Source organism: Amblyomma maculatum, chromosome 2 (assembly GCF_055883805.1).
Source record: "Amblyomma maculatum isolate TAMU_Amacu chromosome 2, ASM5588380v1, whole genome shotgun sequence".
Classification (NCBI taxonomy): Eukaryota; Metazoa; Arthropoda; class Arachnida; order Ixodida; family Ixodidae; genus Amblyomma; species Amblyomma maculatum.
In genome coordinates, this window is record NC_139345.1 from 15,956,439 (window position 1) to 15,970,973 (window position 14,535).

At 47.6% G+C, this 14,535-nt stretch overlaps 1 protein-coding gene across 1 annotated transcript in view; it reads right to left on the reverse strand.

Annotated features, from left to right (window-relative positions):
* The window catches only part of Mid1 (calcium-permeable channel component Mid1), a 124,647-nt gene extending 110,614 nt beyond the window's left edge, over positions 1–14,033 (reverse strand). The window contains exon 1 of the mRNA XM_084592553.1: positions 13,547–14,033. Coding sequence (XP_084448679.1) covers positions 13,547–13,945 — 399 coding nt within the window. The 5' untranslated portion in view covers positions 13,946–14,033. The remainder of the gene's footprint in view (positions 1–13,546) is intronic.
* Positions 14,034–14,535: the final 502 nt, after the last annotated feature.

Consider the following 14,535-nt stretch of genomic DNA (forward strand, 5'->3'; position numbering starts at 1 on the left):
CCTAACTGGTACAGTCATTAACTATTACTACCCATAACTAGTACTAATCACAAACCAGTATATCAACTCCTACTTAGGCATTCCGTACTTACTAATGCTAACAGGCACTCCAATTAGTACAACCACTAAATAAGATGGTACCAGCCAACTTACTACCGGAAAATTCACAACTACGATTCTGTAATGTAGCAACGCCTCGATTTATCATTCCTTTCCCCATATCCGCGGTGCATATCTCCAGGGTTCCAACACTCCCCACGACATTCTTGGAGGCTTCCGAAGGTAGAGGAAGAGCTGAGCTCGTACTATACGCAGATAAGGATTCCTTTGAAAGCGTCGTAAATTCTCAAGTCCAAGTTAGTAAATGTTTAGAGTAAGGTGCCGTATTTTCAAATTTGCAGAGTATATATTGAAAGTTTTCCTCGGGGGAAAAAAAAAAGAACATTTCTACGGTCAAATAAACGCTTAAGCCATTATGGTGGCCTAATCAAATGCTAACTTCGCACTTCCTGGCACACATTTGACGTGGATGAAAATTATAAGCGCCATTCTTTCCCCTTTAGGTGACTTCACGAAACTCTTCTCTCGAAAACTGCCGCCTCAACCTGGGTGGCGCTGCGCAGAATTGCCGGGACGAATTGTGTTCGCAGAGGCGTGTCTCTGACGGCGCCGGGGTACGAGCGAAGAAAGCCGCATGCTCCAGCGAGCCTTGAGTTTTGACGCCGCTGTCGGCACCAACGTCGACCCGGGGAAAGGGGGCAGTCTCCGTGGGTCGGTGTGCGCGTAGCGTGACGGCTCGCGCTGTGCGCGCGCTAACCCACTTGACCTGTGAACCGGATCGAACGCAGCGGGCTCTTCCCCCGGCGCAGCCGTGCGCCTCGCGCGGCGCTTCTCTCCCCCATCCCTTCCTCCCCTACTCGCACATCTTGAAGTTCGACAGATTTCTCCAAGCCACATGGGTCCCGCTCATGGCATTCGTGAGGATCTGTGCAATGCACTTTTCTGCGCAGGTGTGTGCGTGCGTGCGTGTGCGTGCGCGCGTGTGCGTGCGCGCACGATTTGAAAGCAGTTCTAAGGTCTATCGCAGATTGCTTGCAGTGCGCCCTAGCACGCTTTCAGTGCAAATGCAAATTTGCTCGAATGGCTCTCTGGGTGGCCATTTGGTCTTGACTTAGAAATGAGCCCCGAATTTTCTGGCTGTTACTCTCAACGTTGTCATGTATGTGAAAAGAGTTCAGCGGATAAAAGTGGATTGCTTCCACCGAGTGCTCAATTCTAGAGGCAATGTACTGGTGCTGTGATCATGAACATTGAAATACCAGAAACGACGTTATCCGTGGCATAGGAATGAAGGCAGGAGAGAAAGAGAGGTGGACATTTTAAGAAGAAAAAAAAAAGAGATGGCGCCCAGATTATCATTTAGGGATGAGCTAGTTCGCCATATGATGGAGAGCCCAGCGTGGAAAATGGTTTTCAGGAATTATGGCACACAAGCGCCAAAATTCGGGACGTTAGCAAACATTGCAGAGGTTTAAAGTGGCTCAGCCCAGAATACCATGCAAAAGCAAATTTATCTTGATGGATGGTCGATAAAGGGGACGTTGCAACTACGTCTCATCGTCATCTTCCAGATGCTCCTCGTAGGAGGACCATGATATACCTGTGTATGCTGCCAAAGTTTCCAAGATCGACACTGGTATAGAGCCCCTATTTAACCACGTTGCATGAACCTCATTGTGTGGCCAGTCTCTTTAACTCAAGATCCAAGTGTCCTGGAAGGCTGGCTTCTGTTCTCACCTTCTCCTATTAATAGCCAAGTCCGGGGTGACAGTGCCTACCAGTTGAACAACGCAGACAATGGAGGGCCGGTTAGACCTCGTAAAGTATATGCTTTGGCACTATAAGAATGTCCCAAAATAATCACATTGAAATATGGTGTTAGGGATGCTTACTTCAATTAACGGCTATATAAATTAAATTTTACTCTGTAAAAATTATGGAGGACACTTAAGCTCCAACATTAAGGGAATGATGCGCGCAAATACCAGCCCATGCATATAAATAAACCCCGCTTTAACCAAGCCGTATAAACGTGCCTGCGCGTGGCCTTGGGATAACGTGAATGCAAGGGTCCTGGCAGGCCGATTCTGGCGTCACCCTCCCATGTGAAAAAAGTGGCCCGAGTTGACAGGCCCTGCCAAAACGTAAAGTTAGGCAACCCTATGTGCACTCAGTGCGCTACCATGTGCGCTGCCAGTGCCAGGATTGTGACTTCTCGCTTACAACGCCAATGACAAACTTTCGGTGAACGGAACATTTAACGCTATCTAATTAAAATGATTGTACAGATGAAGTGGCCACCTTTGCCCAAAATGCGACAAGTAGGAAATGAAGCTATTTTTCAGGCGCCCCAAAATAAAAGTGACTTCACTGAAAGTCTATCATAATATTAATTTATGCGTTCCTTATAAAATGCGCCAACTTATAGTAAGCCACGTTCAGAAAATGCCCCAAGACGTGCGCTGTCGCACATGCGAGCTTCAACGTCAATAGCGGCATGAAGTTGCTTGTGTCAGGAGCACCCCCCAGCGCTCTGCTCTGCGTCTCTCCCACAGCCCGCAGAAGGTTGTCGCAACCATAGCCCTCAAACAAGCATAGCAATCTCACATGTCGTGATGAAGTTACAATGAGTGAAAATCATTGAAATGACTAAACTTCACCGCTAACGCGATGCTCCGATTATTCACATTGACGAGAAGCTCGATGCGAGGTTATCGAATATATATTCAGTTACTAGGTAGCCCTAGCTCTCCCCCTTCCAGTGAGATGCAGCTCCAGGGTGTGACACTGCACTGCCGATTGGGCTCGAAATTTCTCTCCTGACCCTCGCTTATCATCGCAAATACCTCTTTCTCTCTCTCTCTCCTTACGTGCGGATAGTGTTAAGTTATCGCTCTCAATAACATTGGCGCCACAATTTACGTCCTGAGCTTTTATTTTTCTCCGCCATCTCGAGAGGGTTTTGACACCCGCAGCTTCATCAGCTCCAATGGAAGAGCCGGTGCCATCGTGGGACTGTGTACTGCGCGCGTAAACAGTTCAGGTCGTAGTGGGGCCCCATCATCCACCACTGCCTCTATGACGTGATCGATCTACTTTTATTAGACACAGGGTGCACTGAATCACTGCTTCACTGTCATTGTTCCCTTACACCCCGATACCATCGAGTTTGTTCGTTTCCCAAGCGAATCTGTTACTTTTGTCACTGTTCCCCGTCATTACTGACCCTGCCTGCGTCCTATCGCAGACATTGTTCTCCAGCAAAACGTCCTATTCTCTCACACAATCGTGACCGTCACCGCCGACCGCATTTATCTTACCATTCTTAACTTCAGCCGCTCGACACAAGTTGTAGCCCAAGGCATCGGACTCGTTGAACCCTTTCTCTTTGCCGACTGCTCAGTTTCATTTGTCATATAAGAGCTCCGCCCGGTCCTTCCGTATCGGTTTCTTATCGTTCAACCTCTCTTTTTGCCATGATACTAGCAGATTTGCCACCTCACGAAGAGCGCTAGTTCAACGTAGTGACTTCGTACAGCGACATTATTGAAATAGAAGACCGCCCTTTGGTGAAACATCCATATTGACCCATCGCATTATTACGGGTCACGCCGGCTCCATAAACCGAAGACACTATCGTTACGGCTACCTCCGAGTACATGGTAGGCTTGCCCTTCCGTAGATTCAAATAGATCAGGTGCTTGAGCTACCTAGACAATGTTTTCATTCTTTTACGCACTTTATATTTATACACGATATTCGAAGGCCACCTGCCTTTTCAGTATATCTGCTAATAAATATTCAAATTCTATATATCCGGTATCAACAGCATAAAGTTTAGGCCTAGGAAGAAACAAAACGCTTATAATGTCCTTTAAAATGATGGAAAGTTAGCCGAAGTCTTTGACTGGTCCTATCCGCATGTAGGTCCTTGATTCAAACGCAGAATCCAAATTTTCATATGAGGACGTAGGAAAACTTGATAGGAAGCCACACGACTAGACTGAGTAAACTATTGAATAAACAAAAACGTGATAAACGGCAGAAGACGTGCAGATCTTCTTACGGTTTTTTACCGCCCTCTTGACCATTTATAGAACGCATTCAAACGGTGAATCTCTGGACTGAAGACGTCCCCTGAGCGTTCTCCTAACTGTGCTGAGTCACCTACCTCATAAACAAACTCGTACGCCTAGCCTCGAAGTTGCTTGTGAGCTGCGGCGTGAGATTATTCTCGCCTAATACTACCGACAGATTTTTCATTGTGGAGATAAGCTGCAATAATGTTTATAGAAGAAAAACTGCGAAACAGTTTTGTGACCTATGCGGTTCACTGCACAGCTCCTGTGAGGCACCCTACACCAAGAAATCACATTTACGCATGTCGTCCCTTCTTGTCATACTGAACACACTGTCATCTATGCTACGCCCTCTCCCACCTCCCTTCCACTTCCCAACACACTGCGATCTCAGGTCCATACAGTATTTCCACACATTTACTTGTCCTTGTTCCGCTTATCCCAAATTCTTGTTGACATCTATAATTTTTTGTAGCTATAGGTTTTTTATTACCAGGCATTGAAATCGAAGCTCCGTTCGTATGAAGTAATTTTCAACAAAACAAATTCAAGCAAAAAAAGAAAAACTGAAGGTCAGTATCAAACAAGAAGCCGGTTTTGATACGATAAGAGCAGCCATAGGAGCTCGGTGGCAGAGTCCAGCGCCTTTTGTATAAGCGAGATTCGTAGTCTAGCAGTCGAAAGAAATGGTACAAGAAAAAGATGGGGCATCATGTGCCTTTTCTCTTTAGCCTTGAGGCAAAGAGTTCCTGTCGTTGAATGGACAAATGAAATTTTCAGAAAATTAAGCCGAAGTAGCGCACCATGAAATAAGCCACGGTAGCAGCATAAGAGTGAGACAGCCAAGCGTTAGCACTGCACCGTCTCTAAAGTTAAACTCTGAGCTGCGAAACCTTTATGGAGGCGGACTTACGACCTTTTGGCTAAGACTCGGGTCGGTGCTTTCGGCACACGGAAACCATAAAAAACGCTGAAAGCGAAGAAAGCTTACACCAAAAAAAATGTGAAGCCTTGTACAGGTCATGTATACTGTAAGCCGAAAACCCGGTTACAGATGTGATGAGTGCAACTGATCAGGTCATTTTTTTTTTTTTTAACAAAGGAATACGACCATTTATAGAAATCCAAAAGTTATAGAAATTCACATGACGATTCTAAAGTATGTACACTGATGCGAATGGATAGAAAAAAAAGAAAAGAGTCATGGTCCCAGTGATGTTTGCTTTCTGTATTTTTGTTCGTTAACAGATTTCATATTTGTTTTCGGAATTGCGAGAATACGCTTTACAACATGTTTTATCCAGTAAGACGTCGATACCAGCAAATGATGCTCCATGCACAGCTATGTAATTGCATAGCCATAGGCATAGGAATAGCCTCTTCTCCACTGACTGCGCAAAGTTCGAAATAATAGCATATCGCGCGCTCTTCGACCAGATCCTCGTTAAGTGCTTGTTCAGAGCCAGTTGTGATAAGCCGTATATTTTAACCACTGTCATTTTCCGCGACCACTTCCTCTTCAAAACAGCAAGTAAGTGGCACAAATTAGCAATTAGAACAATCAACGATTGTTCTGGCTGTGACAATTCAGGCAACCGGAAGTCATAACCTACATTTCCATGCTATAAAAAGGTTGCATGTTCTTCCAGGTCTAGCGTCTTCTACTCCAATTGAACTGATACTTCCACAGAGGCACGAATTCTTATTTGCAGTCTTAGCTTTAAGCTAGTGTACGTACTGCGCGTCACCCCTAAGGGGCGAAAGCTATATTATATTGTAAAATAAAACCATATTGACTGATTTACTGGTTGGCGTTTCACAGATTTGTGTGTTCTATGAGCACACGGTTGCAGGTAATTTATGCGAGCAGCAGATATGCGAAAACAAACACCTTTAGTATTTCTTTTACGATCCTTGTGAGTATTTTATGAGTTACTCATGTACACTGCACTGTTCACGTGCTTCTCTACTGGCCCGCAGTTGTATGCTTCTGCCAGCACTACGTAGTTTTATTTTTTTTAAACCACTAGTGCAGTGAATTTGCACTGTAATTGCAAATTCAGGCTATCCTACGTGGGTACACGTAATTCTAACACCTCTATAAACTTCTCAACAAAGCAGTTTAATGAGTTTCAAAGGAATGAGGAATTTAAAACCATCCCTTCGACAAAGCACCTCAAGTTGCCGGCCTGCGTACTGAATGTCCAGGTGCGCAAGAGCCTAAAACTGCATCAATTTCTCCGTTCCGATCTTGATGTGTCCTTTATATTGTTTTCTAAGGTTCGATGAGTGTAATGGGCCCGGATAACTCGACAAAGTTCCTAAGGCCTTTGTGCACCGCGTAAAATTTCAAGACTTCCTAGACATATTTTCTGTTAGGTACGGGCGTAGTACAATCCAAAGAGGAAGCGCTAAGAGATCAACCAAATCACCACACACAAAAAAAAAGATCTTCCGACAGTGCAATACGCCAATTTCTGCGCTCTAGTTTGTAATCTATAACTGCTTGATCATTTCGGCACGAAAAATAAACTTTACTAAGTTTCTTTTTTTTTTTTTCAATCATAGTGCTTCACGCACATGACGTTTTCAACACATGAAAACAGGCGAAAGCATACGAAAGCAAACTACGGGCAAAACCGCCTGACATTGCCAAACGCTCGAGCTCTCTACAGCTGAAATACCAAACAGACGTTTCCGCAGTCGTCAGCCGCCTGTACTGAAGAGACCATTTCTCTCGCTCTGCCCAGAACTTGTTAACATGCCTAGACTATCGTTAGTGAGCAAGCCATCTGGAGTTGTGGTGCCAAAATAGTGGTTTGTATATGTTCTTGCTTTTAAAGTTGATTTCATGAAGCAACGTTTTGAATAAGCTACTTATTTGTTTACTTTTATTTCCCAGTCTCGAGCCCGCCGATGTACTCTTTAAAACGTGCTTTGGACGTACTGTAAGCTAATAGTAATAGCCGCAGTACATCCCTTTTTTGTGATCCTCATTTGTCAGCTTATGCGTGACCTGTTACATTTTTTGTTCTTTTTCTTCCGATGCCCATGCTGGCAAAAACTGCAAGATCCCCGCATCAGTGATGCCAAAGGTAGTTTCTTGCGATTATATGACTATATGCGCAGCTGTACTCATTGTATCATTGTAAAATACTGCCCCATCGATGTAGGAATCGCTCGATTGGTGAACCTAGTGATGGAGGCAATGAATCTTTTTACTCCGCGAAACAAACAAAGAGTCTCGAAATACCATCGATGTTTGTTTGCTTTGTTTAGCGTTATGGAACAATCTATGCGCGGGGGGCTTCGCTTACATATGCTTGCTAAGAAGAATACCAAAAACGACATAATACCTCAGTTCAAGGACTGTATAGCTGAAACCGAAGGGCTGCTCAGACGCGGCAAATACACCAATCTTGATTCTCTCGAGTAGAGCTTCACGCGACATCCGCAGGATTTCTGGCGTTTTTCTCGCTCAAGAACCAGGAATACCTCTCCCGCATAAGATTGGTTTTGAGCACCGAATATGTTGTCGACACCACAAAGATCTGTGAGATGTGTGGGGAACAGCAGCTCTATGGAAAGCGACGGCACGTGCTCTGTGCAGAATCCCACGGTTATAGTTACTGTGATATCCGTCATCTACAGCATAAAACTTGTTGTGGCTCGGATGGCATCCCTTCTTTCATCGTTGGTGGTAATTACAGCGTCTTGGCATCATTTTTTCCTGAAATATTTTGATGTTTCCTTAATTAGACGACTTTCCGTACTACTTTGGAAGACGCTTCAATAGTGCCAATTTTCAAGAATGTAACGCGCATTGCTTCCGACAGCTACATGCCAATCACCATTCTGTCTTCCTATGTTGAGGCGTTCGAACTACTTGTTCGCTCACAACTGTCAGAACCACCTATGGGACTACAATATTGTTTTTCGAATATGTCGTTCTGGTGAAACCAACTTTGCCAGAAATGTTACCCCTGCAGTCTCCTGCCGTGAGAAGGTTGACATTGTTCATTCTGACTACATCAGGGCCTGACAGTAGACCACTGCATCCTTACCGCAAAAGTGTCTAACCAAAGTATTTCTGTCTTGCAGCAGCTGGCTTGTTAGCCATCCACGAAAGCAACAAAGCCGCATGAAGTGTGGTAGAAAAATGTCTTATCCGTTTAGAGTTTCATAGAGGGTTCCCGAGGGATCCAAATTGAAACGCCTGCTATTTAAACTTTTCATCAATGATCTTTGCGCTCTTCCATGTGTCCCAACATGCTGATCGCGTAAAGATATTCCGCATGATCCACTCCGCCTCATTGTGATGGTGCAGTGGTTAGGGAGCTCAACTGATGTGCCCAAGGATGCGGGATCAATTGGCGGCAGCGGTGGCCGCTTTACGAAGACGAAAAGCAAGGCGCCTGTGTGCTATGCGATGTCAGTGCACGTTAAATAATTTCGGAGGGTCGAAATTTCCGGAGCCCTCGACTACGGCGTCTCCCATTGCCTGAGTCGCTTTGGGATATTAAACGCCATAGCCAAACCAACCAACATAATCCGCTCCTTTTATGACTGCCGATTAATAAGTAGATTGTGAACCCTGTGCACAGATAGTGTGCGTCAAACAACCTTAGCTTGATGCAAAGAAGAGTGTTATAATATCTTCCCCGTGAAAGACCTATCCCAACTAGCTTTCTTGCATTCTGAACGATCAGACTAATACGAGGGTGTATGTTTCGCGAGAGGTAGGCGCCGATTTAGACGCCAAGTTACATTTTTCGCCTCCTATCCTGGAAGTCAAACTTCCATTCTCTCTCTTTGCAAACTTTCGAAAATTTAGAGGAAATATTGGTTGTGTGGTCTGCTCATAATCTCCCTGGGATGATTACAGGGCTGTTCGCATGCTCTTTGATCAACCGGCTTGGAGACTAGAGAGCAGTCACGGGACTTTGTCTTCCTCTTCAAGTGCTAACATTGGCACATTTATTGCTTACACCAATCATCTTTGATCATGCTTGGAATGCCTTAACGATCTGTGCGACAAAGCCGCAGGTTTGACATGTCGTAGTTCAAACTAATCCCCATTCCGCGAATTATCTATATATAAAGACATGGAACCATTTCTTTCAGGCGACGCCTGTTGTGAACACTTGGATTGTAATATTTTTTTACTGTTAGCTCTTTTTATCATTGATTGCCATCGTTTTCCATTGTTTTTATTGCTCTTTTGATAATAATATTTCAGATTTCTTTTATTTCGATGGTCTGTGTACTACTGTAAAAGGTCTATGGCTGTTCGTGGGCACCTCAGAATTAATAAATTGATTATATTTAGCTGTTAACTATTCAGCCTGACCTTTACCTTGAAGTATTGGGGACTGAGCGCTGCGGGGGCATTCTCTGTAGCTGCGACAAACATAAAGATAATCGTGATTCCTGTAGCGAAAAATAAATCAGTTAAAGTAAGCAGACATTTTCGCTGGTTGACAACGCATCCACTTGAGACCAACTCGCTTAGATACTACGAACATCGCTATTCGTGGTAGTCATGTGGCGTAACGGAAGCCCCTTTATGGGCAGGGCGCAGATTAAGTAGTGCAAACTGCTGAAATTAGCGTTAAACCAAACAGATATGCTAACAGCCATTCGCTGCGTTACATTCAGCACGAAATGACCTCCACTGGGAGGCCAGTTCAGACCTCTCCTGATTCAACACACTCTGATCGCATGATTGAAAACCGAGAGAAAAAAACTTCAATGATGGCGTTTTGATTTGAGCCCTTTTACCGTCGCCTAAATTTAAAAAAAAAAAATGATACGATAGTGCTATTAGCATCGCTTTGCTACAACATATGCAGGATTACAATATTTCTTTGTTACTGGCGAGCTTTAAGCTTTAAAAACAAAACAAAAAAAAACGTCCGAAGAAGACGAGCCATGAGTGTGTTTCTCTGCATTCCATGATCACATTCTCACATGAGTGTGTTCGTTTAGTTTGTGAAGTGTTTTCAGGCGACAGAATGGAGGCGAATCATTTTTTGGAGGCCATGTGCATATAAGTCGTTAAGCACGATGGTCAAGCTAATTGCGTACGCCCAATCATAGTTTCACCTGAGGCGACACGACTCATACACTAGCGTCACATATATCTGCACCAAGAATTGGTAAATAAACCGAGTTGAGCATCCTGCGCTCATATCGTGATCTAACAAACAGCGCAAGAACCGGACAAGAAAGCTAACAGGACAAGTCTAGTCATTTCCGTTGTTTGTTAAGAGATGACCCCACACCAATGAGCCGAACTGTCTACCATCGTACTCGTTTCTTGATACCACCTGTATCGCGCATCAGTGAAAATGCACCTAGCGGGAATCTTACTTACCTATTTGACAACTCTAGCCACATGATATCGCATTGTATATCACACTCTATGTAAAAAAATATAATTTTCTCATTACTATTGCCTTCACAATAGCGTTTTCGATCACGATGCTCGAATAATAGCGAGACGGCTCTAATTACAAAGCATGCTCTATTTTATGCACTCTGAGGACGCAGTGGAGCTAAGCACCAACTCTCCAACTAACTTCCAACTGCAAGAATAAGCAAAATGCCACCGAGCAAACGACACCATCGCGGTAGCACAGTCTCTGCTGATGTACAAACGTACGACGTTTTGATCCGTTCGACTAAGCCCGCCCGCGACGAATACAACCCCTTCTTATTTACCTTCTTGTGACTGTTTTGCTTATTCAGCCTTCCTAGTTTTGAAAAAAGCTCTGCAACGTGGCGATTTCTAACACTTTAAATTGTTAAATAACACAATTTATAGCACCAATTGCTTGTTGCTTCCGGTGCCACTAAAGTAATTAAAGAACAGTATTATCAGACCGCTGAATATAAGGCACCGTAACTCCGGCGAACGAATGCTAAACTAAACGCCGTACCACAAGACAATACGCGCTGGCTGTACCTTGTTGCATACTGTTTCGTGCCATTCGTTACACCCGTTGGCTAACGCAGAGCTCCAGCGCTGCTGACGCAAAAAAAAAAAAAAAAAAAGAAGAAAAAGAGCAACTTTGAGATCACACAAGGGTCGCCCGTCGAACGTAGCAGGCATGCTGTGTAACGCTGGACATGACGCGCCTTGCTGCACGCCATTTATTACATCAGTCAAATAACTGGTGCTTATAACGCTGCGATAAGAATATGTAAACAGCAAACAATGTCGAGAAATTTTAGGAACGGATTTACAAATTATACCAACACAGCGCAACTAGCGTTCCTCGGACTTTTACCGTGTCGCCCGAATGTTCGGTGGGCGTAAAGCCATCACTGCCAGGACCACGCGACGCGCACGACCACGCCAGCAGTAAGAGCAGCAGCGGCGACGACGACGGCGGCGACGGCGAAGGCGCGCGAGATATCCGCCGTGGCGCGGCACAAATCAACTGGGCAAACAGAGGCAGTTGTGGCAGTGGTGCCGTTCGCACGCGGCAAAAGCAGTAGCAGAGGCGGCGCAAGCGCGGCCGATGCGGACATGGCGATGCCGGTCGCGATGGACGGGCCCGGAGACGGCGAGTTTCGAATTTCCCGTGCCTCTCCTTCCCCTTATCGTCGCCCGCTCTCCTCCCGTCTTCCCACTCGCCAACGACGCCAACGCGCGGCGGGGAACCGACCCGCGACGACGTACGTCCTCCCTCCGTGCTTGCCGGATTTGTCCTGTTACAATGCGTCGATGAATGAACCGCACACCGACAGTGAACTGGCAGGGAACGAACGCGCACGAATATCTCACTGGCCGCCAAAACGTGCTTATACTCACGAAGGAAAGCTGGAAACGCGTCTATACACCGCCATCGGTTCTTTTTATCCAGTTTCGCCCCGGCCAACCAATACTGGCGTTCACGGTCGTGCCGAGCTCGTTAGCGGTGTTTTGCTTCGCTTTCGGTGGATGAGGAAAAGCGAGGATAGCAGCGAGACGCAAAAAGAACATAAACCTCGGTGCGGCATGAAAACGCTCTTTCGACGCAGTTGCACGCACGCACGTGTTTTGTTGGCTCGCGCCGATAAACGGAGGGGAAGCATGTGAGGTGAGATGGAGAACGGGAGGTGTGTACGCCCGATGGGCAAGAAAAGCAAAACCCGGCGGGACGCTGACGTGACTAAGCACCGCGAAAATGCGCGGTGGCCTCGTTGCCTGCCTGTATGCAAAGCGGATTGCGTATGTCGAAGGCATCCGGGCCCTGAATAGGACACGTTGCTCGGGCTCGTTAGACGCGCCCTAAAGGCCAATCTCCCACTTTCCTCACACAACATACCTTTCACCAGAAGCGCATTGTGGAAACGCAATTTTTACATGTTTCCTCACACGCCGCCCGAACGGCGAGGTCGTGCAGAGCTTCGCCGCCGATTATTTGCAGCCTGCGAACATATAAAAACTCTTATGTGGCGCTTAGTTCCTCGTTACCTTTTTGGCGATCGAGTCGGCAATAAACGGGTACTGACCTAGTTTGAATGATCTTTGAAAACGTTGGTCTTACAGCGTTAAATTGTTGCACCAAGTAGATGAAGTAATGGGAATGTCACAATGGCTCAGTCGACCTGAGGGCATGCCGACGAACGTAGCGAGCACTTCATACGGAGACACTCCGGTGTCACGCAGTATTTAAAGGAAAATAACCTGATGGAGTATACGATAGTGTAAAAACGCAAGACGCCTAATGAACGCTGATCGGGCCCGACAACGAGAGAGAAACACGGCCGCTACGCACCGTCGATTTCTTCTGACGCTGCCAGTCCCAAAAACCGCGGCCAAGTATTGGCTGAATTCACGACACCATGGATGTCATATTTCTTTCATGACCCCCTTTCTGTTATTCCCCAATTTCGACATCACATCGTCCCCATCAATTCACATTCTTGCTCATATGGAGCTGCAGGCACGTCGTCCCGAAAGCGAAGCAAACCGCGTTTTAGGGTTGATCGGGGGGGTTGGCACTCACCGGCCTCGCACTGGTTCGCAATCACTGCCAGCCGTGGCACGGGGTGGAACCACGAACGGATGCACCCGATTTTGGAATCATGAACAAACACTTAACCACGAACGAGAGAAGAAAAGGAACCCCATCGTGTCACGTCGTCGTGCATGGCTGCGGCGGCACGCAGTGAGTGAGGGAAGTAGCGTGCCGAGGTCAAGCCTCGGTCGCCGCCGCCGCGGGACGAGTGACGCGCGTTCCCTTTGCTTATGCGTGCGACTCACGACCGCGTGTAGTATTCCGAGTGGAAGATAAGCCACGGGCGCCTGGAGGCGGTGTCGCGTCACCCTTCGTGGCAGGTCTCCACGCATCTTGGCTGCCGCCGCCGTCGTCGTCGCTCACTGGGGCGCACAGTGGAGAGCGGCTACTACTCACGGCACATGTGTGGCAGTTCCACTTGGCGGAGTAGCCTCCGAGGCAGTCGAAGCGGCTCAGGAGCGCGCGGAACTCGCAGGCGAGCTGGCAGGCGAGTTGGTCGCCTTCCAGCGCCCGTTTGAGGCGGTCGTCACGACACGAGCCGGCGTCGAGCAGCAGTCGCCGCATGGGCAGGTGCGTGCAGAAGGGCAGCCGTGCGAGCGGCGACGAGCACGAGGCCGCCGGGACAGCGCCACACGACGCGTTGCAGCGCGCCGACGGCCGGAACTGGAGCACGGCCTCGACCTCGGCAGACGGCAGCTCGCCGCGGCAGCACACAACACACAGGGCGGCGCAGAGCACGAGCCGCCCGAGAAGCGCTTCCCAAGGTGCCGTCCCATGCCTAGGCGCCAGGGGCATAGTTCGAGGGCGCTGTGTCGCAAGCTCGTGGGTCAACCGAAGGGCGCCCCAGCCGCGGGACCCAGGGCTCCCGCATGACCGCGGCTCAGCGACGACCTCGCACCGATCCGCAGGCCGCCATCTTGGCAAGCCTCCCCGCCGCCGATGCCAGCGGGCCCGAGCCTCCTCCACGCATGCGCCGCTCGTCCGGGCCACCGAGCGCCGTCGAGGGCGCCGTCGTCTGCTCGTGGCGACGAAGCGCCAGGACGCCGCTGAGCGCCCTCGACAGCGCTGCTATCGGCTGCGACCCAGACGTCATAGAGAGCACCTCGCCGTCGCAGGACGAAAAACACGTCCGGCACGGCAACCGTCATCTTTGCCAGCCATACACACCCTTGACAGCCTAGCCTGTTAACATGCCCTGCGTTTCACTATTAAAAATTGCATGGCTAATAAACACACATGTGATGCAGTAATTACTAAAGTCGAGTTGCACCCCCGAAGAATAAAGTGCTTTCCGTGTTAACGGGTCCGAAAATGCAAGGAACGCCGCGGGTAACAAGCAAAAGTTGGTGTACAAGCAGGGCGATGAGGGGATTAGACATGTTGCA